Source organism: Numenius arquata, chromosome 12 (assembly GCF_964106895.1).
Source record: "Numenius arquata chromosome 12, bNumArq3.hap1.1, whole genome shotgun sequence".
Taxonomy (NCBI): Eukaryota; Metazoa; Chordata; class Aves; order Charadriiformes; family Scolopacidae; genus Numenius; species Numenius arquata.
Window position 1 is genome coordinate 8,268,369 of NC_133587.1, and position 26,554 is coordinate 8,294,922.

The following is a 26,554-nucleotide window of genomic DNA, read 5'->3' on the forward strand; positions in this document are numbered from 1 at the left end:
ACTACCTGATTTATTGATGTTCTAACTGTAAAAAGTGCAAGAAGTTTATTTTATAAAAAGGCTTTGAAGCAAGGCATTCTCTCCATGGAATCACTAGTTTGTGCATGCGTAGGAGTCAGCAGTGAAAACACTGCACAGAATTGGCGTATCTACTTGTCACCACAGAACTGTTCCTAGTGACAATGGCGTCTTGAATTAAATACTGAGTGATAGGGTATTCCTTGGTTGCCTTGGAAGACTAGTCCAAACCTTTGCTATGAAGTAATAAATATCTTAGGCTGTCTTGATTATTCAGGCTGAAATTTCTTTTATGGGGCACCAACATTTAAGTAACTCCCCAGTGTCTCTCAGGTATCAGTTCAAGAAATACTCTTCAGTGAAGCTGGCACACCCATTGTATTTTCTCTTAGACAGTTGGGCTCCAGTAAGTAACATGATTTAGTAATTATCTTAACTTGATAAGTAACTCTTGCTCAAAGTATTTTGGTAGAAACATTTGTACATTATTAAAATGAGGTTGTCTAACTGTCTGCCAAAACATGTCTGTTTTATAGGACTTACTGCAAATCCGATCCTATGTATATGCAGAAGAACCCAATATTGATATACATAACTTCGTGGGGACCTTCACAAGGGTGAGTCTTGCTGACATATGCTTGAAATCATATATGTAGAGTTTGCTATGCAAGCCTGCTGAATGCTACCAGGATGCCAGAGTTTTTCAGGAGAAGCAGTGAAGTCTGTCTTGCCATTCCTTGTCTCTTCTTCCTTTTTTTTTCTTATTTTTTTTTCCTTTATAAAATACATGAAATAGATCTGAAAAAAAAAATATGGTTATTGAAGCTTTGACTTGGAGACAATGTTATAGGCTGTTGGGGATTAAGAACCTTACTCTGAAGGTATTAGAACTGAATATTCAGACAGAGACCAGTAGTTATGTATTTGTGGTGCCTGTTCAGAAGGAAATCTGAACCACTATGGACTCTGTAGGATTAAAATCCTTTAATTGTGAGAAGACGGGATCTTAGCTAGATCAGGAAGTAGTAGTCTTAATTCTGAGTCAGTTGGGTTTTTTGCCTGCAATTGCATTGAACCTATGTGAACTCAGTTATATCTGCCCTATTTCAGAGGGCAGCAGCGTAGAGCCACTGTGATATATCACTGTTAAAAAAAATATATGTTTTTTGACTTGTTGGGAAGATGCATTGCCTACCTGGGGCAAATGGTTGGGTTTTTTTCCCCTCTCAGTGGGACTAAGAAAATTTTGAGTGATTCATCTAATTTCCTTGGGGAGCTTTCAGACGACAAATGGTTTTGTAACAAATAGGAGACAGTTAAAGCTTTCTAAAAGTTGTCTGCTGGTATTTTAGTTCAAAATTGTAGGGTTTGGCCTATTATCTTTGTGGCATGGTTTAATCTGGTTTAATAGTGCTGGCATGGCAGAGGAGTTTGAGTGGTTTGGGGAGGCTGTTCTTGTGTAAAACCTGCACAGACATTAATTTACTTTCTCATGCAAGGGTACAATCATGTCAAATTAATCTTTTGGTGCCTAAGAGGACTCATGCTTTCTTGTAACTGTTCTCTGGTGCGTATCAGACAACTTTCCAGGCATCACTGAGCAGTCCAAACAAGTTCTCAGTGAGATCTTACAGTAGCAGGAGAAATGCTATTAAACCGCATAAGGCAAGTGGGGGAACATTTTCTTGTAGTCCCTGGAGGGCTGCTGACAAATACCTTTCTCATTTATGATTCCTGAGGAACTTCAGCAGGCAGAGGTGTCTTAATAGATTTCCACCCCCCACCCCCGCAACCCTTCTGCTCCACTGCAACGAAGTTCTTGTGTTCTTAACCCAACCAGAGATTCACCTGGGTTTATGAAAATCCTCCATCTCTCCCAACACTCCCAGCATCCCTCTCCAAACACCTCTGTGTAACTGTCATCCACTGACAAGTTTGTTTTTATCCCGCTGTAGGAGGACAGTGACCCTCCAGTGAATGAAAGTTTAAGCATAGAAAACACTCTATGGGCCAGCACAGTGATTGCATCAGGTAAGATGGAGGCATATGTCATTTCTTTTTTTAAGGGAATATGTTAACAATTTTTAAAGGTCTTTTTGTAATGGAATAATAATCTCTGTCAGTTGGAGAAATTAGCATTTGGAATGAGGTTTCCCACTTGTTCTAACACCTCTGGGGAGCTGAGCTGACATCTAATTGCCTCTTGGACATTCCTAGATGAGAAAGAATTGGAGTGGCCTTTGGGCACTTCTTTAGCATCTAGGACCAGAATAGCACTTAATTGCTCTCCGCATTGACATCCTAATCTGTAACAGAAATGGTGTCAAATAGATTCTGGTAACAGAAGCTAAGATGAAAGATTTCCAGGTAAGTGCTTCCATTGAGTTCATCTTACATACATTCAAAAAGGAAAAAAATAAATTCTTTGACAGATTTTGGTTTATATATATGATAAGCTCCTAAGGCCTGAGGTTAATCAATGCCCTCTTGTAGAAGCTTGTCAAAGTAAAAGCCTTGTTCCTCTCCTGTCCGGCATGCTTGCGCAAGGTTTGTAGGGCAGTAGCCGGAGGGGAGTGAAATTCTGTTCTGGAATTAAAGTTGTTGAATGGAGAGACTTCACAGTGCAGTACCTAGGTGTACATGGAATTAATAATGATGGGAAGGAACATAAACTTCAAGAGATTTTTTTCTGAAGCACTGACAAGATTTTGATTCACTCTTTTAAAAGCAGAAAACAATGAAGAAATTTTATTCCTGTATGTTTCTATCTAATCCTGCTCTGTCTCTTCTTTGAAAAGTATTACAGTGTTGTCATAGTGCTATGACCAAGGGATTGTAAAAAGAGTAGTTGTCCAAATACAATTTAAACAAGTTAATTATGTTTATAGATCAGTAATTGCTATGCAGTTAGGTAACCTACCTTGCTCCCCTCTGAGTGTAGACACTTGTAGTCAGCCTGGCAGCTTCAAATACCCATCAAGCTGCTTAATGCATGAGTCTCAGCTCATTCTAGTTTTGAACAAAATAGATGGAGAAATTAAAAGCCATTTTCCTTGTGATTCTGTCCTGTATGGCTCCTCTCCCCACAGCACGCTTTCCCAGGGAGTCTTTCTTGCCCCTTGTATCGAAGCTTTAATTTGTACCAGCTCTTGAACCACAGCGGATCTCACACTGCTGTGGCTGAGCCTAACATGGGGGTGTGTTACAGTGAAGAGTCCTGAAGTCAGACTGAAATGCTCTCCTGCCCTCAGCGTGTTCACGGCCGGTGCCTGCTAAGGGTAAAAGCTCTTCCTCTGCTGTGTGTAGTACACATGTGGGTGCAGATGTTTTTCCCCAAAAGAGGGCACAGCGCATGCTCTGCTCCACCTGGTCACTACTTCAGTGCTGTTTAGAAGTCTCGGGTGGTTTTGGTGTCTGTATCGAGGCACGCGACGACCTCCTCTCTGCCTAAATGAGCTTACTGTTTGAATCCAGCCCTCCCTTCTGAATATGAACAAAGTTATTTGTAGATAGACATCTTTGAGTTCAGTTAAGAGGAATAACATTAGCAAATATTTCAGATGGTTTATGCAGTTAAGTCTGTTTTGAATGGCCATAAACCAACTAGAAACTAGAACTTTTCATACGTACCAGTGTGCCTTCAAGCTGTTTTCTAGTCCTGGCAGGTTTTCCCCCTCATTTTGACTGACATGATCAATATAATACTCAGGTTTGTTTCTCCTATGGCAATAATAAATAGCATGTTGTAGGTTACTTCTGTTTTGAAAAAATGGGGATATTATTTTTCTTCTTCTGTAAGTGAAAGCTGTCAAGTTGTGATGCCACTGGGGCAGCCTTTGCTTGTAAGATGAAGCAGAGCTATGTGGCTTTCTCCATCTGCTGCAGTAGGAATGGGTCTGACTCTGACTGTTTGCGGTTGATTTGGAGTAGCTGTGCCATCTGCTGATTTGAATTGTGATGATCTTACCACCACCTGCCATCTGGCTCCAGTGATAAGTTGTTTTTTGTTTTTTGTTGGTTTTTTTTTTTAAAGGAATGTTTCCCAGCATATTTTTAGAAGCCACCTCTTTTGAATCAGTTTTATGTAAAAATAAATCACTTGCATCTGGTTAAAACTTTGATTGTTAATGGGAGCAGAGGAATAGCAAAGTATAAAATAGCAATGTATTTGCAGTGGTGCTTTTTTTCAGTGTTGTTTTTTTTCTAAAAAATTAGACTTTGGCAATAGCAGCTTTTAAACTCGTGACAGTAGATAGCTTTTTCTTTATGGCTTTTTGCAAAGTCTTTAAGAGAAATTTGTAGAAAACCAGTAATTTATGGTGCTAAACTCTATTATGTTTCTGTGAGAAGAGAAGGGAGAACTTTGTTCCTCTCAGCTCTTCAGCAACTGTGGCACAGAGCATTAAAATACGCTGGTAGGCTCCCAGCAGCTCCATCTGTTACAGTAAGGTAGGAGTTGGTATGATTCGCATTTCAGTGGGAAGAGCAATTAGGCAAATACTTGAAGTAAATTGTAGATTTTAAAATAAGGTAATTCTGTCTTTGAAAGCTGTTGGAATTTATTGGTTTTACTCTGATTGTGTCAACCTTCACCAATAAAGAAACATAGTTCAGAGCACTGATTTAATTTTGACACACAATGAAGGACCACTATCTGGTGTAAGGTGAACTTACCCATACCTAAGTGGGACTCAAAGTGGTGGGGGGAAAAGCAAGAAATCTTCCATCCTTAGCAACCTTTATTTATAGTGGGGAGAGACAACTGACATCAAAATGGGGTCAGGGAAAGTCAAGAGAGCAAAGCAGGTGACTTCTCTTCCCATGTGCTTTCATTGATGCAGGCTGTGATGCTTCATCAAGTCCAACCATATGGGTACTGTGGTTGAAGACTTACTGACTTTCTGTAGGATGTCTCCTGTTCAAAGTCTTTGTCTTCATAGTTTTTATATTTCAGGAACCAGCTTTTTAATTTCTGGTTGGTATTGCTTCTGAAATTAACCTACTAAAAATCCTTTCCAACTGTCAAGCCTTTGGATCCAACAAGTATTTTTATTTAGAAAACAAATGGAGGTTGTTTTTCTTCAGATGATGCCTGCTCTGTTTTGTTTAGGTACTGTTGTGGGAGTTGTCCTCTACACTGGAAGGGAATTACGCAGTGTGATGAATACTTCAAACCCAAGAAGTAAGGTATGGTAAGGAAGCAGTCTTGTAATAAATAAAAAGGGGCAGATATTTATTGTTTTGTTTTTTTTTTTAAAGGAAATCCTTCCAAATCCTATGTGTACATACTTTAGGGACAACTTCATAGGAATAATGAGTCGTATCTTCCATCCTGTGATTTAAGGTAGCTGCCACAGCAGAACCTATTTCTCCTTATTTTTTTGATCCTGTTTCACATGTGTCTTCTCACTTTTTTTAGGATTGGTAAAAACATTATTTTTTATGGCTATAATGAGGTAGTCTCTGTTAAATCAGGAAAGGTTGTTTTGCTGCATTCTTCAAATATAGTAAAGCTAAGGCAAGATGCAAGGATGTTTGTATAGTCTGCAGCTTTGGCAACATGAGTCCTCTCACACCTCTTCATGCATTGTTTAGCTTCCAAAGGATGGAAGTCTTATTTAATAAGCTGGTAACAATATTGCTTATAAATTCAAATGTTTGTAGTGTTTTAAAAGAGGAGAAGTTGACTAGTGGAGAATGGCTCTTTGGATATGGCAGTTCATTCCCCTTGTGAACATTACATTGAGCTAACATCTTCTCTTGTGTGTTTGAAATGTCTTTATTTCTTTAGATTGGTCTCTTTGATTTGGAAGTGAACTGTCTTACCAAGATCCTGTTTGGGGCTCTTGTGGTGGTCTCGCTTGTTATGGTGGCCCTTCAGCACTTTGCTGGCCGTTGGTATCTTCAGATCATAAGATTTCTCCTTCTGTTCTCAAACATCATTCCCATTAGGTAAGGCAATTGCTAATTCTTCCCAGCAAAATACTGTTTCCTTTGCATTCTCCTCCATGCTTCTATCATGAACAAGCACGCAAACTCTTATCTATTCCTCACTTGACAAGTAAGCAAATCTAGAAATAGAAATCAAATTACTGTTCAAACATAAGAGTTGCTGTGTTGTTTCTGCTGAATTTGTTTAGCATATTCACCCGTTCACTGACTCTAATGACTGTGGATTAATCATTTAAGGCCCCTTAGTGTTTGGGCTGCCTGGTTACTTTGATAAAAGCAGAGCAAAAAATGGAAAAGGAGAGGTATTTATACAGCATGTAGTGTAATAGGACCCAGTTGCCTTTTAGAGGGGACTGAAACTTTAATATTAATTGCACTATATTAATAAGTAGATTGCTACTTTTGGTATAGGTCTGGGATTAATTTCAGTTCCATTTTTAACCTGCTCTCTGTGTATCAATCACGCTGTCCTTGCTTGTCTGTGTCCATCTTCCCCTCAAATTATATTTCTCCTTCTCAACATAATTGTATCATCTATCTTTGAATTACAGTACCACTGCAGCAATGCAGTCCTCCTCCCCATTTGCCACCTGAACACTGACTTTGAATATACGTCTCCCAAAACACCCTCTTTGGCAGCTCAAGTTCAGCATGGGAGACACACCCTTTGTTGCACTGTGGCAGTTCACGATTATTTTTTCCAAAGTTTAACTTTTTCTTCCCTTCCTCCTGCACAGTTTACGTGTGAATCTGGACATGGGAAAAATTGTCTACAGCTGGGTGATCCGCAGAGATTCCAAAATCCCCGGGACTGTGGTTCGGTCCAGCACTATTCCTGAGCAGCTGGGGAGGATATCCTATTTGCTTACAGACAAAACAGGTATTTATGTAGAAAATACTGTTTTGAGTCATGGTATGTTGTTGTTTGGATTTTGTTACGTTTTTCGCCAGCCAGAGAGTATAATGTAGGATTTCTTTGCACTAGAAGAAATATGCATTTCCTGTCACTTTGGACAATATGATATAATCCATTTTTGAAAAAAAAAGAAATTATGCTTTTTTTTTTGTTCAGAATGTATTATAAGTAAAATAGGATATGAATATTATGCTACTTCAAAGAAAAAAAGTGTGCTATTAAACCAAAAGCTGAGGGTAAAATAAAATTAAAAGCAACTTTTTAGAGTTAGTTTTCAAAGACAGATGAAGATAGATTACACGTGTAGGCGGAAAGGTACCATCGGTCTGTCTGCTGCTGTTCTTACACTTTCAAAGTTGAGCTTGAATTCAGAAGACCTAAGCTGTAATGAAAATCTTGTTTGACATAAAGTCCTGGTCCCATTGAAGTTGTTTCCAAAAGTTTTCTTCGGTTCCAAGAGAACCAGAATTATGCCTGCAGCTCTTGCTATCGTGGACTTTGGGGGTGAATAATCTCGTTCTTATTTACTGGCATGGTAACATGCACCACTGCTTCCTGGGAGAATCAGCCGTCAGGCTTGTTATATTGACATTTTTTGCTGACCTGAGCTTGGTGTAGTGACTGTTTCAGCTTCTGGCCTAGTTTCTCTTGGATTTGGGGTACAGCAAGGACAAGAATGTGTGGTGGGCAATAGGCATGTTGGTGCCCACTCCATGCCTGGTGCTGCTTCTCTTACAGGAACTCTTACGCAGAACGAGATGGTCTTCAAGCGACTTCACCTGGGAACGGTGGCTTACGGCCTGGACTCCATGGATGAAGTGCAGAGCCACATATTCAGTATATACACGCAGGTAGAATTGAATTGCGTTACTTAACTCTTTGTTCACAAAACAGTTTTCTGGGTCACTGGGCTAATGGTGAATTAGTATGGCAAGAATCTGCCTATTAACTTTTTGGAAAACTCTGAAGGTTATTGGATGCTTAATGCATAAATATTATCATGATTTTTTTATTACATTTGTAGATTTTTCCACATCCACCAGTCTTTCAACTCTAACTGCCACAGCACATGCACGGATGTGTACGTGTAAGTGCGTTTATGTGCATGTGTCTTGCTGCTGAGGTCTGATGGTAAAATAGCATGCTTTTATTTAGATAGTCACGATTTGCAGCAACCACATCACTTGCTTTGTTGAAAAACTGGCTCTGGGTAATATTTAATGGATTAAGTTGCTGTTTGAAATGGTGTCTGCTGGGGCAATAAAAAAGGAAGAGGAGCCATCGGTACTCAGTAAGCAGTAACAGAGAACAGTGTACCAGTATTGCTGCTTTAGGGCTGATGGTTAAAAAAGAAAACAGTAAAAGTGGGATTCCTCCAGTAATGCACCAATGATCTTATATGGTGCATAACTGACATCTGCTTTGAAAACTATCTACACCTAAAGAAGGCACAAAGTTAATATGTAAGGTATAGAACAGGAAAATCCTGTTTTGGGAAGTCACTGCCTTGCATTCCTCTTTCAATATCACAGGATGAGCCAGCATCTAACAAGTCATCATCTCTATTCTTAGACTTTTATTTCAGTTTTGTAAGATAACCAGGTAATGGCATGTGACTTGTCTGCGTCAGCAAACTGTATTCCTTAGCATGTTACAATGGACAAAATGCTTATGAATTGAAATTTCCTATAAATACATGCACTTCCTTCATAAAATAAAGGATGAGGTTTTACTTAAAATATTACTACCTTTAAAAAAAACAACAAAAAAAAGCAAGTTGTCAGTGGCTGATGTTCCAGCTACCCCTCTGAGTGGTACTTATACAAGATTTAAGAGTTGTCACTAATTATGTAGTCATGAAAGCATTAGTTTTCATTTTCTATTAATAACCATTCTCTCAACTGCAGCTGGAAATAACTTTTTTGGGTTTTGTTTTTTTTTTCTTTTGTAAAATGTGATTCCACAGATGCAATCTGCAGATACTAGTGATGGGGTTACTACTACTCCTGTGTCATATGTCAAGTATTTTCATTTCTCAATAGTTGTGCAATTGCTTCATTCCTACAGAAACTGCAGAAGTTGTTTTCGAAGTGCCGGTGCTCTTCTTTGGGCGTGCACACCCAATGCAATGAACTGAGTTTTTTCATGTCACATTGTTTTTTGCTTTGGTCGAGAGATTTTTAGGTTGAAGTGCTCTTTCTGTACCCCCCACAAAGTGAAACAGGAAGCCAGCATTCTTGTCTGGAAAAAGGCACTATGTACTGTAAATAGGAATTTTATTTTGGGATTTTGTTCATGGTGGAAAAGACGCACAGTAGGTTTCCTTGACCTCAGTGATCTGTTCGGTGGCATAGCTTTTGCTTGGGCAGACTACAATGTGCTTTTAACTAAGCATATGATAGTTGGTAAATACCTGGTATTCTGAGTAATTATCTTTTTCACTGGCATGTCTCTTAAGTAACCTGTAACTTCTCTCTCTCTCTCTCTTTCCCTCCTCTGCTTTCACAGCCTTCTTAGCATCTGGTTCTTCTCTTGGTGTTGAGACCCTTAAATGACTGAACTGTACTTTAAAAAAAAAAAAAGTAACCAAAACCAAAAAATAGACTTCAGATCTATCTGCCCTCATTTTATACTCAATCTCCAGAAAAAGCTTGACTACTGGTTAATTATTTGCCAAAGTATTCAGTATTTGTCAAGAACCTTTTGGTGACTGACTAGTCCAGTATGTGACAAGTGCTATATGTCAATCTAAATGCACTTCAGCTGGGGTTTGCTGGTGTTTGATTTGGTTAAAGTCAGTTGCAACAGTGCTGATGAGCAGCAGTATTAAATTTGAAGATCTTATGTGTCCTAATCACTAGAGTGTGGAAATTAGCATGGGGAATTACACTGGTAAAGGATACGTCTCATAAAACGTTTATCATTAACAAGTGAGATTCCTTATAATGAGAAGCATTTGCTGACAATGATTCATTTTGAACTGTAGTTCTTATTCTTTGCTTTTATTTTTACCATGTTGTGGCCTTTGACCTGGAAGTGAAACTTTTGTCCTCTTGACACTAAAGGTTAACAGAGCAGGAAACTAGATCACTGTGTGTCCCTTCTTCAACCAGGATAATTTAGTAATTGTGCAATTATCTGAAGACTCCCATTCTGATACTAAAAATAGTATTAAAAATTAAATGAATGTAATTAAGATTTTCTAGGTCCATACAAGTCATCTGTTTTCTGTTTTCAGCAATTATATTCTTTTGCGCATGAAGCCAATTGACTCTCAGTTTCTAAAGCCGCTGGTCTTTTGTGGAGCAAAAAGTGGTTTCACTGAGTCTTCTGACTTTGGTCTTTTACTGGTCAGTGTTTGATGGATCTGCCACAGAGTCTCTTTCTCAGTGTAGTGTTGAAAAACTTTGGTAAATCTTTTGGGGCACTCTACCCCACCAGTAACAATGATAAAGAAATTGATTACACTGCAGTATGGTCTGAGTTAAGGTGTACATAGAGTGCGTCTCATTCCTGGGCACCCAAGAGTCTGCATATGTGGTCTTCAGTGAAGTAAAAAGTTAACTTTCTTTTCCCCCCTGCAATAAGACTTTATTTAATTTCCTTTTTTATAAGCAATCTCAGGACCCACCTGCTGTGAAGGGCCTTACCTTAGCCACCAAAGTGCGTAAAACCATGAGCAGCCGAGTGCATGAGGCGGTGAAGGCAATCGCGCTGTGCCACAATGTGACACCGGTGTACGAGTCCAACGGGGTGACAGACCAGGCTGAAGCCGAGAGACACTATGAGGACTCCTGCAGGGTGTACCAGGCCTCCAGTCCGGATGAGGTCAGTATCCATTTGGGTATATAAAAACATAAATACGACCTAGCTTGTTGCTGGAAAGAAAATATTATTTGGTGAAAGTGCTCAAGTCTAGTGAAGGGGATAATATTTTAATACATTTATTGCACTGATAACCCATGAATAGACCACAAGTGCCCTCTCAGCTGATATACTTCAGCCAAATCTGCCTCTCTGCCTGAAGCTACAGAGCTGCGTAGTGACTAGTATCTGGCTGTTATATCAGCCTCTGCATCGCAGAGTTTTGCTCATGTTTCTGCACCTTTTCTCCAGTGTATATTTTGCAGTTCAACACCACAAGTCCCTTTCACCATATTTGGTAAATTATAGGCAATCTTGTCTTCTTTTGGAGTGGGACAACTTGTGGGAGGTGGCTAGTGCGCTTCCACAAATCAGTTTGTCCCTGATCTGCAAGGTGTTCGAACTTCCAGACCAAGTGACAAGTTGTAAATCACGCTGGGTAGCACTGCTAACCCGGGATACATCCCTCCCCATGCAGACAGGACAGACCCACAACCCCAGTTAATTCTGCAGCGCAAGTGAAGTGCACAAGAGCTTGTATCAGAGCAAAGCTGTGTCCTGCCAGGGCTACATGGGATGGTACAGCAGAGAAACTTTTCAGCTCTCTAGAGACTTGCTGGAGACTTGAGAGATCGGGTTCAATACAGGATTTAAGATTAAAGTGCTCTTTGCCACCCTCTGCAAAATTTGGAAAATCTGATTAGAGTGCTGTTTCCTTCTGTGATAGAGACAGGAGGAATAAAATATGGTTTCATGTATTGGTTGTGCTTCTTGGATACATCACCTTTAGTGCAACCAAGGTAAAACAATTTACGTTCTGTTAATTTGTACAATTACACTTGCTCTATGCCATTGAAAGAGACTGAAGTTTGAAACTTCCCACAAGAATCCTACTGACAGTCTGAGATCATATCACCCATTTGACTACATTCGAAGCATTCTTCCATTTATTGCCCCAAATAAAACAGATTTGCCTCTGATGATAATAACCTTTTCACCTTTGACATCAAAAGAGAAGCTGGCTTTTCTCATCGTTAGAGATGAGAAATTGTTTGCATAGAAATAAATTTATTCATTAGCCCGGTTATGTGAGGATTTTGTAATTGTTGGATATATTAATGAAAGATGGATGCACAGAGTTAGTTTCCACATTTCATGTACATTCAAAATATACCCTGTAGTGTAGGCAATTTATTTATTTCATATAAAGTATTCTTGTCTGTATTATACAAAAAGCCACATCTTTACTTTCCTCCCCCCTCTCCCCCCTTCATTGATGTTCCTACAGTGACAACAAGCACTTACTCCTCCCTGGCTGTGGGGCCGCTGAGCAGTGTGTGCGTGTGTCCTCTCCCACCACATAATCTGGGTTGGTGTTTTGCTTACCTGCTTTTCTCCTCTAAAGACAGCTTACAGAAATCAACTGCCTTTGGATTGAAACAAGTCCTGAATTATTTCCAGATGGGAATTTTTTGTGATCTGCATTTAAGGATTTTTCCTAAAGCATTTACAGGCTATTTTTGCACAGATCCTCTGTTTATTTACATATATAGTGTGGTATATAATGAAGTTGGTGATTTTTCTTTTCCTTTTTTACTTTATACTGTTCTGTCTTTAAAATATTTATGCAGCAATTTGTCTCAAATACCCAAGGGATTATTGTTTGTTTGTTTTACTATAGCATGATAACTAATCCTTCCACGATTATTGTTTAAATTCTTTTTTCCTTTCTTGTAGTGTCTTAAGTAAGGGGGTCCAGAAATCAGATATGCTTTGCTGCACTGAGGAGATCTTGTCTGTAGGTCTTAGATATACAAATATTGTTTAGACATGCTCTGTGCATGTCATACTAGATGGTACAAAACGCAGGATCAGCACAAGCCGAGTCCTTGAGAAAAGAGTGATGCTGTTAAATAACATTCCCTGTAGGGGAATGGCTTTGGACTCCTGTTAAAGCCAGCCTTTGAAATCCTATATCAATAAAATATTGCCATGGCAGGGAAGGTCAGTTTATGAAATGAGTACAAAAACTTGTATTCTCTTTACTTTAACAGCAAGGGTAATTTCTACCAGTTGGCATAGGATTCATTTCCTGTAACAGAAAGCAGGATTTCCTAAATTTGTTTCCTGTGCACACTGCCATTTAGAAGTCTTGAAGTATCTTTATTCAGATATCGGTTACAGCCTTGGGGCTCTGCAAGCGTGTCAGTTGTAGCCATACAGTAACTAACAGGGGAAATGAAATAGATATAATCTGATCAGAGATAAGAGTGCCTGGGATTCCTGGGCAAACAGTCTTTAACCCTGACAACCCACCGCAGCTTCCAGGACATGAAAGGGTGCACCGATCAATTGGTTTCTGCCTGTTGTCTGTCTGCCTAGGCAACCCTAAATGGGACGTTTGTAGAGCAACTCACGGCACAGAAGGATCAATTTGTCTCTTTAGAATGAAATTTATTAGTCGATATCCACTTCAGTGGTGGCTTGGGTAATTTAATTGTTGGAAAGAGCAAAGTTTGGGGGATAGTGTGCCGAGCTGCTGTAGCTGCTCTGCTTTGTAACGCTCAGTTCTGTGTCTGACGTGGCCTGGATGGAGCTGCAAACTCCTGGAGTGCGGACTGGAGGGACTTTACTGATTTCTCCTCATCACTGAGCATGGGCTCCCTTGAAGGTGTATGAGGCGTTTCAAGCCTGCTTACATCTCCTTGATTTAAGCTGTAAATATAATTTTGTATCTCAAATGTTTGTCATGTTTTCACTGCGACTGAGAGCACCTCCAGTTACTGTTTGCGTTGTGCAGAGTAAACCTCTTCCATCTAGCACCCAGCTGGGAACACGCTCCCTGTCCTGGGGTGCTCAGACCCTGCTGAGGAGCCATCCGGTCTTTGTGTTGTCCACCCGGTGCCGTGGCACTTCCCAGGGGCTGGGACCATTGTGTTGCCTGTTGAATGGGGACGGTAATTTCAATGCTTTTAGTACATCTGATAGGAACACTTCAGAATTATATCACTTTCCCTCCTGGTAATTATTCATTAAGTTCTATAGAGGCTGGAAAGTGGCATGTTCAAAGGGGTCAGTCCCACTTCCTCTCCAGTGCTGAATGTGGTCCACCTGGAGGGCGATTAAGGGCTGACCCACGCCTGCTCAGGAGCAGCATGGTAAAGGGGGAATTTCTTTCATTATTCTTCCCCCTCCATTGACATACCTTTTTTGTGGTCTCAGGGCCAGCCAGAATGACTGGCCTTGCGCAATGCGGTGCAGTTAGTGTGAAGCACGTCATGTGCATGGCGTAGCACCTCTTGACGTGCTGCTCATTCATTTGTTCCTCTGTGCAGGGCTTCTCTTTTGGGAGGTTTAAATGCTTCCTGACATAGGATTTTAATGAGGCACTGGCAGGGAAGGAGGGAGGAGGTGTCTGTGAAAGAAAGTCGCAAAGGAGATAGATGCTTTAACAGGCTGAGCTGAGAGCAGAGATTTGTATCTCCAGGCATTTGCAGCTTACCAACACAGGCAAATCAACAGCGAGGGCTGCACACGCTGAACATCACATAACATCCTGCTGTGAAAAATTCTCGATAATTATTTATTAACCAGAGTATTAGAAACCCGCGCTCCAACTTTGCTCTGGGAGACTGTCAGGATTATCTAACTGCACACTTTAATGCACTAAGGATGGCTTGAAGAAACTTTTGAAAAAGATAAGCTTGAAAGAGCTTTTGATTTGTTGTAATCTTTGTGAATAAGCCTGCAAAAACTTGCTAATATTAAAACAAATATTGATTCAAATTGATTTAAAGGTCTTTCAAGGCAAAGCCAACTCAACTAATTTTTTTTTTATCTGGCAATTTAAGACTACTTGATGAAAGGAAAAGTTTATTTTATGTTGTCTCTTAAGCCTAATTGTAAATGAAAGGGAGCTGAGTTAACAAAAGATTCTTCAATTAGACCCAATTCTATTAATTCATCTAGTAAAATCTTGACTCAATGCAAGTATTTATAGGTTCCATTTTTATCTGTATCTCATGTATGTGATTTCCCAAAATAAATTCCATTTTTGTGTAAGGTATTTGTGGTCACTTAAGGCAGTAAAGGCAGAACCTGAAAGGCACAAGGGGTAATTAACCTTCAAGTCAGCAGCAACCATGTGCCCAGCACTCTCATGCCTTTGAGAATGTCACTGTAAAATACTTACAGTATTTTGTGTCTGTTTGGAGAAAGTATCCCTTGATCCTTTCTGGAGGCCAGTGATATATGGGCTCATGTCAGCTCCTGCTCCCATCCGTTACTCCAAGACAGCTTCTAGAGTTAAACCCCCGTATCTCAGCAGGCTCAGTCTTAGATGGATGTGTCAGCTGAAATAGGGGTTCTGGGGGGGCTCGTCAGGGAAGTGAAATAAAGGCTTTGGTCTTCTGTCATGACTCTGGTTGTAATCTAGTGAAAGCTTGTAAAGAATTCGGTGTTGTAGGTCCTTAAATACTAGAAGCTGCAATCAAAATGACACGTACATAAGCTCAATTAAATGAGTTCTGCTGTGTGCCTTGAAAAATCTAGGGTTTGTCTTGGGTTTTTTTGTTTTGTTTGTTTTAATGTTTGGGGAGTAGCGATTCTCTGCTAATATGTCTGTGAGCCAGCCTTCAGCCGTCTTGCTGATCAGTATAGAGGCGGAAAGTTGTTGATGAATTGTTACTAGCACAAGGAGTATAACACAAAGCTCGTTTTGTTGGTTTGCTTTTTAGATATGAATTTTTAATGTGCTCCGCATTAGTGTTTCTGGCTTTGATACTGTAAATCTGGGGTGAATGCATCGTTTGGAATTCTTGATTTCATAAACAGCAAGCTGGGAAATAGCACATTCAAAAAGTCAATGTTTGTAAAGAGTGCCCAAGCAGAGGTTTGGGCACCCAGGGCCTGGGTGGAGGGTATTTGTGCCTGCCCTTGCTGAAGGGTTGTCCTTCAGTCAAAGGCAGGAAGACGACCACCTCCTCCTGAGAGTCTAGGACATCCAGGCAGCTGAATCGGACAGGAGCTGGGCTGCCCAAGCCCCAAAAATACTGTTAGTAAGCTTCTAACTTCGGGCAGAGCCCGCCAGAACAAGCTGTCTATATAGGAGCACCTGCCTATATGAACAGACCCGCTCTATAGCACCATTAAAGACTAATGAGCTTTGCAGCCCCCACCCACTGTCCCCTCAGGGGAGGTATGGCATACGTGTCTGCCCTCACTGTGTTCTTCTCCTCTCAGGTGGCCCTTGTACAGTGGACCGAGAGTGTGGGTTTAACGCTGGTGGGCAGAGACCAGTCCTCTGTGCAGCTGAGGACACCGGGTGGCCACATCCTGAATTTCACCATCCTCCAGATCTTCCCCTTCACTTACGAGAGCAAGCGCATGGGGATAATTGTTCGGGTAAGTGGCTTCGGGTAAGCTCTTGTGTCTCTGTGTATCTCCTGCTAACGCAACATGAAGCATATAAAATGTTTGCTCTCAGCTGTGCTGTTCTTCCTGGATGAGTTTTGCAGTCTCTCCTACCTCAGGCTGTGAGCTTGTTCTCTGTTTTGAGCTGATAGCACCTCATTGCCGGGTTTGTTTAGTGAAATGTCCTTTTCCTTGGCCGTATTTGGTGGTAAGTGCTGTAGCGCTCTGAGACATCTTTAGTTTCTTCATTTTTGGTCCCTTGTTCAAAATAACAAGGAGCTTGAGCTTCCAGCTTCCTCCAGCTGCTCCTTTCCTCTCACATTTGTAATTTCTCATGTACTCTGGGTGGGTTTCAGCCGTACAGCTCCCCTGTCTGCACACACTGGTTCCTGAAGGACGCTGCTGGGGGCAGTGTCAGGCTGGGGACAGGTGTGCGGCCAGTCCGTCAGCCAGCGCTGCCACCAACTTTACGTCTCGGGTAAGGCAGCTGTTTCAGGGAATTTTGAAGCCAGCAAAAGAAAGAATCACAGTTACCCTGTCCCCTGTGACCCAAGTTCTGTGTCCCCTCCCACAGTGACTCACACAGCAAAGAGGAAGAGGAGCCTGGTAAGGGCAGGGCTGCTCTCTCCAGGGGAGCAGGCACTAGCAGTGTCTCAGGGAAGCTTGAGCTGACTTTGAAGCCTCACTCTGTGCCCTTGGGGTTGTCTTTTTGTCCATCCAAAAGCTCCTGCCCTTCCTGTCGTGTCCATGCTGTGGTCATGCTAGCAGAGCTGAGGGGGTGTTATATGGTGGAGCGGGGCAGTGAGTCAACCCAGGTCTCAAGTGCTTTTCCCCGCTCTGGGTCAGCCAGGAGCAGGAACCCAACCAGGTGCATGGGTCCGGCTTACACTGGATCTCCAGAGCAGTTGTCGTGGTACAACAGGGGGTGATGGAGATGGCAGCAAGTGGGAAGGAAGGAGGAGATCCTGGACCAATGTCACAAATAACTAGGATACTGTTAAAGGTATTGTGGAAGTGCAGTACCTCTCTGAGACCATGGAAGTACAGCACCGCAGGAGGAGGCACTTGCAGCTGCAGGGAGCTGTAGAGATTTTCTTTTTTTGAGCTGTTTAACAGAGCCCGCAGCCATGCTGAGAACATGGTGTCATGAACAGGGTTTGAAAATAGCTAAGGTTAAGCTAAAAGGTGCATTTGCACAAGTACCTTTATCATCACCAGCAGGCACTGCACACGCTAAATACGAGCCCGGCTGAAGCTGGACATATAGAACTTTGTGGTTCTATATACAAATACAATATAAGGTCAGACTCTCAGAAAAAATTACCTTAAAAAGAAAGAAGAAGAAAGTGTGGGTGTTAAACAGTTGAGATCAGTTGTTACCATTATCATCATTAGTTGTCAAGATAGTGCCAGAGAATCAATGTTAGTAAGAAGATAAACAAACCCAGCTATGGCAAGGTACTTCCATTTGCCTGCAAAGCAAACAAGGTGAAGCAGTTTGAATATTTCTTTTCTAGGTAATTATAACAGCCTTGTTATTTTTTACTGAGAGTGCAGACAGATAATTGGTACCAGGAACCTAAAACATGAATATGAAACCTATAATCCAGGACAAGATATGATTCGTTGTATCATTTCATGGGATCTGCAGTTTTGTTTTTTAGGGTAGGGAGAATGGGTAAGATTAATTTTTTTTTTTTTTTTTTCCCCTCCTCTCCTTGTACTTTGTGGTAAAACTGAGTTGCTGCTTATTTATTCTGAGGTGTCTGGAAATACCTGGTATCTGGGTGTAAAAATATTTTCTGCCGCTTGTATTTTAAATTATACAGGGACTCTTCGATAGCATCTTCTTTGGTCTGCTTTATTGGCTGGCATCTGGTAGCATCACAAACCTCAATTTCTCTGGACCCCTGGAAGAGCACAGTTAGTTCCTGTCAAAAACAGCACCATGAAGGGGTGGTGTGAAATTGAACAACACAGTGGTTGTATTCAACAACAAGAAGTATTACGGAGAGCTTCCGTTTTCCTATTACCAAGGGATTTGGTGATAAAGATGGAACTGCAGTATGTGCATATAGTTATTTTCACAAACCCATGAGGGATGGAAAATTGTTAAAGCTCATGCAAATGTCTGTATTTGCATTATCACACCTGAGTATTTTGGATCTGGATCTCCTGTTCCTCAAGGAACTGCTTTTAAGTTCTGGATCACACACCACAGTACGGTGTAGGGGGGAGAAATTTGTATTTCAAGTTGTTCAGGCTTTGGAATATTAAAACATGCCCAAGGGCAGGAATGTTAGTTGAAGTGGGCTGATAGGCTGAGCTTGTACAAAGTAATCAGCGTGTTAAATCTGTGAATCTAGAGATCCGACTGAATGCACTTGAAAGTACACAGTCATCAGTGTTCCCATGAACATCTCGTGCTGCGTGGGATAGCTGCAACAAGTGTAGTGCGTATCTGTTTAGATACAGCAAGTGTAAATTCTTCAGATTAATTATTTTCATAGCAAAAACGATGTGGAGATTTCAGGCTACCTTTTCAAGACCTAGAACAAAAATACTAGCGATAAAGGAGGGAGGGGAGGATTAAACAATCTCCCTCTTCACTGCTTACTGTTAGTGCAAACTTTTGATGAGGTGCTCTTTTATCAAAGGTGTAAGAAGCGGGCTAACCATCGAAGCCAGGGTGCGCTTCATTCAACTGTGTTTATGTGCTCAGCAGAGAAGTGGATGACCTGACACTTTATCATCTAAGTGGAAAGGAGTCCTCTTTTATTTGAAGCTTATTCCTTTTAAATTATCTATTATCTATATTCTCCTCCTTCAGGAAGATTTCTGTGTTGCATTTCTGTATTTAGAATATTGTTCCTGCCAAAACCAGCAAAACTCCCACCTGTAGTCAGTGGGAGCAACATCAGGCCAAGATCCTGATGATGAATATTGTTAATAGAAGCATTTTCCCCTCTCTGTTGTGCCTGTTAATTGAATATCTTTATTTTGCAACAATTGAGCTGCTGCTAAGCCACTAAAGTCAGCTTCCTGTATACCCTATGCAGAAGTAGGTTTTGAGTAGCAGATGCTGGCTCCCTGGGTATTAGTTTGCTATGTTCCTGTATACTCCAAAATAATATCTTCAAGCAGGGTTTTCATTTTCATTTAAAAAAAAAAAAAAAAAAGAAAGAAAAGAAAAAAAGAGTTTATAAATAGGTAGTTTTCAATTAAAATTTTCTTTCATTAAACATACATGTATGCACATGTAGGCACTCTATTTAGTTTTGATTCACAACTTGTAAGATGTTTACTTTTTCAGTATATCTTCTAAAACTGCTGCTTATTTCAAAAACAGAAATAAGGGAAAGTAGTGTGAAGTATCCAGAAGACAACAGACACGGTGAGCAGCCGGGGAGGGGAGGGAGAAGCTGCAGAATGAAACTGTACTCAGGACTGCAGTGAGTAGAATTCAAATGGTTATATTTTCTGCTCAACTATACAGATATTGCCCATTCCTATAAAGTGCCATTTTTGGGGCTAGCGGGCCCCGCTGCAATCCTCTTGCCAGGCTTCCTGTACAATCCGGGTATAGAGTTTCAGCAAGTGATTCATGCGTCCAGCCCAGTAAAGCTGTTACTAAAATCCTTGGCAGAGACGCCCATCTCCCCTGCTGGCCCTGCCCGCTCTGGCTCCTGTAAAGAGATCTCCTTCAACACATAACTTTTAGTAAATAAAGTAGTAGTTAATATTGAAAACAAGTAGCAGATGTTGCCTTGTTTAGGGTATTTTTGCAATATCTGCTTGTTTACTTGTGATCAACTGTCGTTTCTGTAGCCGATTATTGCAGTTCTAAGAACTCTTGTTCTACCAAAGCAGCCACTCTCCACCGTGCTGTTTACTTAATCAACTTCTTGAAAGAAGGCCTGTTTGTTTAACCACAATATTTTCCATTCTTCTTTTTCTTTGCATTTTTTTCCCCTTACCCGTGTGGAATGATCTTTGTTGTAAAGCAAAGATAGTGCTATTGTCATATCTGGAATTGAAAGAAGCCTTTGAACCGTGGCCAGAGTCAGACCACGGTGGAAAAAGATGCCTCTCCAAAACAATATAACTGGCAAATCTCTGTGTAGATTTATAGTGTGATCTTACCATAATATGAGAACGCACTAACCTCCTATTGAACTCGGTGAGAGGAAATGACTAATGCAAGGAGATAGCTGATACAGTATTTATATTGGACAAAAAATCTAAACTATCTTAAGCCAGTTCTGCAGCACGGGAAGTGGAGTCTTTATTCAGTTTCCTACAGAGATGTTGTTAGACACTTTTTAATCAAATAATTTAATAGATAAACCTTTACCTTTGGCTACTGCCAAAAACGTTGTGTTTTATTTAAACAGATTCTAATTGTTTTGGTAGAGTGACACATTTTGCTTTGGGATGTGTGGGTATCGGTATGTGAAGGCTGCACATTTCAGGACATTGAAAACTGTGCTTAAGCTTAATTATAAGAATCTTCCTTGTGAAGATCTTTATAAGCTTGGCAAAAATGCTCAGTAAAGCACCTTCATTATCCTTCTCTACTTAATTTCCCTAGCAAAAATGGTTCTTTATCTTCTTGGCATTTTTAATATTCACATCAGTTGCTGCTTTTTTTTCCACTATGGAATTAAGTTGTTTCGCCAGTGCCGTGGGACATTAGGCTTTTACCTACTGACTCAAACTCTTCATGTGGGAGAACCTTCACCACTAATTTCTGTAACTGCAGAACAGGTTGACACATGTATTAAGTAGTGTGAGGATGAAAAAGTGTCCACTGTGCTTTTCTCTCATTTCTTTTCCTAAAGTACTTTTACCCTTCGTTCATAGCTGACCTTCCTGGGCTTTTTGGTTTTGCGTGTTAAGTTTATTTTCTTCCTATCCCTGGTGGCTATCTTGGTTTACAGAGCAGTTTGTTCCTTACTCATTGTTTTGTCTCCTTTGAGGAAATTGCCAGGGTTTCCATTAGCTTGTAATACTAATAGCTGTGACCTCCTTAGGTATCTGCCTGGTTAGAAGGGATTTTTTAATTTGTGGTAATATAAATATGCAGCCTACAAATTACTTGTATCAGATAAGGCAGGCAGCAGTCTAACCTTTCTGTGGCAAACAAAAACTTTAGTTATGCTTATGCCATATAATGTAACAGAGGGGGTAAATTAGAGTAATTTTTACTGTTAAGCTTCATGCATCTATTTTATTGTTTCAAGTAAGTATGAAATAAATTTTCAAGAGTGAGGGCTAGAGGTTATTCCTAAGGCACATGCAGTCAGAATTGAGAGGTGTCTGCATGGAGATGCCATGTTGCTGATTAAAAAGCTGATCATCCTTGTCTAAAGCATTATTCCTGCTGTGAGTGACTGAGTTGTGATTGAGCAGACGTCTCCTTTTGGCCCTGAGACGAGATGCTGAGCCAGATGGACCTTCAGCCTGACCCAGTGCATTTTTCTGACTGTTGTGCAGAAAACTCATCACTTAACTTGCTGAGGCTGCTCCAAATATGCTGATATTGGCCCAACTTAGATTCTTCTGTTTTTTATCTGCAGGATGAATCAACAGGAGAGATCACCTTCTACATGAAGGGGGCTGACGTGGTGATGGCTGGGATCGTGCAGTACAACGACTGGCTGGAAGAGGAGGTATGGGGCCATACCTCCTACGTAAGGAGGGTTTCTTGTGCTTTTCTCCTTCCAGGGCAATACGTGACTATACGGCAGAGTGGACATAACTCCTAAAACATCTGTGAGCTGGAAGGTCACTGATTTTGGCAATTCATTGAATTAGTCTTCAGCCATGTATATAAGCAGTAACAAGGAAGTCAGGTGGCAAGTTCAACATATTTAGTGCAGAGTAAGTCCTGTAAATAAAATGGATTTTGCTCAAAGCTGATTGCCACTCAAGATTACCAAATTTGTCCTGGGCTTGATCCTGTGTTTGCATTTATTTTAGACTGAAAGGTCTAATTTCAAAACTACATTTGGCAGCTTTGTACTGGGATATGTTTGTCAGGTTAGTAGTCATGTTGGCACAGATTTCATAGCAGTAGCTTCAGTTACTGATTCTCCCCACTCCCAAACCCTGGTGTTCAGAAATAATAATACCTTGGTCTTATTTTAAAGAGTTCATGACCAAAGATGTGAAGTCTACAAATCGAAGGCTTGTGTCCTTTTACTTAAGGACAGAGAAAATGGAATCAATGGGGTTGGTTTTGCCACGCTAGTATAGCAGAGAGGACATTTTTTCTTCTGATCACTGGGATAGATTACAAACTATTGCAGATCTCCTTTATTCCTCTCGGGTTTATCAGGCACTTTATCAGATGTTACAGACTCACTGGGGTTGCTCAAACGGGATGGTTATTTTCTTAACCTGCTATCTTACATTGCCATCTCTGCAATGCTGTGCATAAATCATCTTACTTGAGATGCAGTTTATGGTTTACAATGTGATACTTCTTTCCAGTGTGGTAACATGGCTCGGGAAGGCCTGAGGGTTCTTGTCGTAGCCAAGAAGTCTCTGACGGAAGAACAGTATCAAGACTTTGAAGTAAGTTTTTATTTGTTTTTTTTCCCTTTGTTTTTAAACAAACAGTCACTGAAGTGATTCTCACAGACCTCTAGTGATAGTGCTGCCTCTCATCTCCCTACTCCTTCTGCTAGAATTGTAATTCTTCAATGTCTTGCTGTTCTTTTAATCAAAGTGGCTTTTTAAGTGATATGTATGAAACTGGGTACCAGCCAGAATCCTCCAAAACAGTTCCTGAATACTGTCTTACAATCTTTTGTGGTTATAAATTGTGCAGATGTTCATCATTTGTTAGACAAGTTGTGTTTGTGTGGGGAAATGTGTTGGCTTTTAATTTTCCTCGTTGCATTTTGACATCCAGGAAAACTACAAACAACCAGAATATAACCCTGTCTGGCTTCATGGAAACACAGGCTTCAGGCATGGAGTTTGTGAGACGGGTTAATACACACAGCATTAAATTGCTTACCCCAGGCAGGCAAAACATGAAGGAGAACTGTTCAGTTAAATGGAGAGATGAGACAGTGGGAATGCTCTATTGCCCTGTTTCTAGATATTACCTGCAGAAGCCACGGTTAGACCTGTGGTGTGAGGGGGGCTGGTTAACCCTGTATTTCACAAAACTGCAGGCTGGCTGTGTGTGACTGTGGCTGTGTCTGCTCTGTCCTCAGGCACGCTATGTCCAGGCAAAGCTGAGCGTGCACGACCGCTCCCTGAAGGTGGCCACAGTCATCGAGAGCCTGGAAATGGAGATGGAGCTGCTGTGTCTCACTGGCGTGGAGGATCAGCTGCAGACGGACGTCAGACCCACTCTGGAGACGCTGAGAAATGCTGGCATTAAGGTCTGCCTAACCTAATGTTACGCCTAGCAGGAACACGAAGACCCTCTTATGTGGCACTGTCCTACAGACAGTAAATTATGACAGTTTGGGGGCCCTGTCAGGGTAAACATTTCATCAGGTGCCCTTTTCAAGTAGGAACAGTGGGGTTGGCTGATACATTTTAAACATCACTTTGGGAACGGAACATGCTGGAAGTAGTAAATGTTACCTAAAATTCATGAAAGCGTGTCACCTCTTGTGCTTTTCTTCCCCCAGCAGGCTCTGGCTCCTTCTGCACAGAAACCAAGGGCGTAGGCAGGAGGGTAGAGACAGGAGACTTTTGAGCAATTGTTTATTTCAGGTGGTTGCATGAAACAAGACCGGTTTGGATGGGTTTGGTCTCCGGTGCACAAACTCCAGTGCTGGGGTTGAAGCACTGGGCTGTGAATATACATGTGTTCAGTAGCCACTAGAGGGGGTCTGAGCCAAGAGAATCGGGGACTGCACAGGTTTTTTCCCGCTTTCTGAGCTCTGGTATCTGAGACTCAGACATCTATGGCCTGAGCTGTGCTCAGCGGTGAGGGAGTCTTAGTTTTTCTCTCTGAAAACTTGTCGATCAGATTCTAAAATCGAAAAATTGGAGAGGAATGAACTGAAAATTCAGATTTGGGCAAGAAAAATGGGTAAAGGTTCTGGTTGTGGTTTCTCTGCTTTAAGTAACAAAGTGAGCAAAATATTGAGTCATGCTGTGAATCCAAAGCAGGGCTGTGTGTTTGGGATTTAGGTGGGAGGTGGAATTCAAGGCTTGGGACAGATTTCCAAAAGTGTTTTCTGTTTGGAGCCATCCCTGTAAGCAACAGGGACTTCAGCAGAGAAATGAGATGAGCAAAATCAGACAAATCCCCTTAGCAGCACTGTGGCTTTCTCCCCCTGTGTCATAATCCCGGACAGTTATTCCAAAGTGGTTTTATTTTTTCTTTTCACCTTGGCTGGAGTCGGTGTTGGGGTGTGGAGTGTGTCGTTGCACAGCGAGTGTGGCATTTCTGAGCACTCCTTGCAATGGTATCTTCATAGGGTATTGCATGCAAGAAGTAAATCAAGAGTGAAGGCAGTCTTGTAATTCATTACAGGGACCATCTTGTTAAGATCAAATCTTTTTCCAACCTCAGATTATTAAACAAATAACTGAGTCTTTGTGTGTTTTTTGGGTTTTGGGTTTTTTTCTTAGTTTTGTTAAATATTCTTGGGCAGTGTCTTGAAAGAATAAAAACACCAGTGGAAAAAACCAAAACAAACTCTGATATATTTACACTGTTGAGGGAATTCCCTGCCAGATTATAATAGGGTATTGCTGCTGACATTCCTTTCTAATGCTCCCCCGCCCCACACCAGCACAAAATAAAAGGAGCAGTGTATATTTAAAAAAAAAAAAATCTAAGAAAAAAAACCCCAACCAACTTAGTCTGTTCCAGATGCACACATCAGCAGTGAGCTAACCCCAGTTGCATCATCCACATTTCAGGCAGGGCCATGAGGGATCTTTCTGCAGCAAGGCCCACTTATTTCAGTGTAGGAGAAATAGCTGGGGTGGGACATATTAACACACGCATACACATTCTTTAGCTTGCATTTTGTGGGTTTATCAGCAGAATCTTGAAATATTGCAGGTGGGAAAAATATAATACATAGTTTGTAACTTCTTTTGTGTTTCAGCCTCTTTAGAAGTTTTGCTTTGTTTCATCTGTGAGAATTTTCTTGTATGTTTTAAATAGGGCTTTTTTAGAAAAATTATTTATATATGTATTCTAACAGTCCATTTATATGCCTGAACTGGCAGGTGGTACTTCTAGATGTCCCACAGACGTGGTTGTTAAGTTTTGTATTTAATCCATTAAATATTTGGATTTTAGGTGTGGATGCTGACAGGGGATAAGTTAGAGACAGCCACGTGTACAGCCAAAAATGCGCATTTGGTGACACGGACACAGGACATCCATATATTCAGACTAGTGAGTAAAACCCGCCTTCCCTTCTCTCAAGACTTGTTCGGGACCCCAAATTCTGGGACAGGAGGGGTGCTGAGATCACAACTGTTTTCCAACAGTGGATCCATAATATTCTTTTTTTTTTTTTGACCCAGCTTTCTATCCCCTGAGCTTTTGTTTATCTGTGTGCTCTGAATAACTCAGTGTGCTGCCTGTCCCTATTGCTTTTGCTCCTTCTGATGCTCATTTGTTTGTTTTTTCACCCCGGTGAAGTAAACCTTTCCTCAGTTGCCATCCTTTTCCCCAGGTGACTAACCGTGGAGAAGCCCATCTAGAGCTGAACGCCTTTCGCCGGAAACACGACTGCGCTCTTGTTATTTCTGGCGACTCGCTGGAGGTAGGCTTCAAACACCTCAGGCTGTTCAGGAACAGCCCCAAAACACTGTGGCTGAATTAGGATCTTTTTCAAAAAGAAACTTTCGTAGCACAAACATTGGTGACGCTTCTGATCTCTGTAAATTAGGTGTGCCTGAAATATTATGAGTATGAGTTCATGGAGCTGGCTTGCCAGTGCCCTGCCGTCGTGTGCTGCAGATGCGCTCCGACGCAGAAGGCCCAGATCGTGCGATTGCTCCAGGAAAGGACCGGCAAACTCACCTGTGCAGTAGGTAAGGGACTAGTTAGGGAGGAGTGGCCATGTAGGGTGGTGTCTTTATTATTTCTTCTTTTGAGTGAATAGTCCCGTGTCATCTCATAATACCTGGAAATGCTGAGTTAGGGCGCAGTGTTTTTGCAGTATGATTGATAAGATGAAATATTGCATATGGAAACTTCAGTGAACAACTACTCATAAATATTTGGGGTGATATCTTTGCTTAAACTTGATCAGGTAAAGTGCCCTTGTTAATCTGTGAGTTTTATTTCGGTGTTGTAGGTCTATCGGTACACATACAAGTCAAAGTGATCAGCGACCTGTGGGTCTGTTCAAAACAAAACTTCTGAGAGAGTTTAAATGCATGATTTCTATT

At 41.1% G+C, this 26,554-nt stretch overlaps 1 protein-coding gene across 1 annotated transcript in view; it reads left to right on the forward strand.

Annotated features, from left to right (window-relative positions):
- ATP9A (ATPase phospholipid transporting 9A (putative)) overlaps window positions 1-26,554 on the forward strand; it is a 59,044-nt gene that overhangs the window by 24,263 nt on the left and 8,227 nt on the right. Inside the window, exons 8-21 of the mRNA XM_074156994.1 lie at window positions 555-635; window positions 1,974-2,049; window positions 5,129-5,205; window positions 5,810-5,970; window positions 6,708-6,850; window positions 7,625-7,737; window positions 10,502-10,714; window positions 15,992-16,153; window positions 21,742-21,834; window positions 22,658-22,741; window positions 23,392-23,562; window positions 25,452-25,550; window positions 25,834-25,923; window positions 26,050-26,194. Coding sequence (XP_074013095.1) covers window positions 555-635; window positions 1,974-2,049; window positions 5,129-5,205; window positions 5,810-5,970; window positions 6,708-6,850; window positions 7,625-7,737; window positions 10,502-10,714; window positions 15,992-16,153; window positions 21,742-21,834; window positions 22,658-22,741; window positions 23,392-23,562; window positions 25,452-25,550; window positions 25,834-25,923; window positions 26,050-26,194 — 1,708 coding nt within the window. The remainder of the gene's footprint in view (window positions 1-554; window positions 636-1,973; window positions 2,050-5,128; window positions 5,206-5,809; window positions 5,971-6,707; window positions 6,851-7,624; window positions 7,738-10,501; window positions 10,715-15,991; window positions 16,154-21,741; window positions 21,835-22,657; window positions 22,742-23,391; window positions 23,563-25,451; window positions 25,551-25,833; window positions 25,924-26,049; window positions 26,195-26,554) is intronic.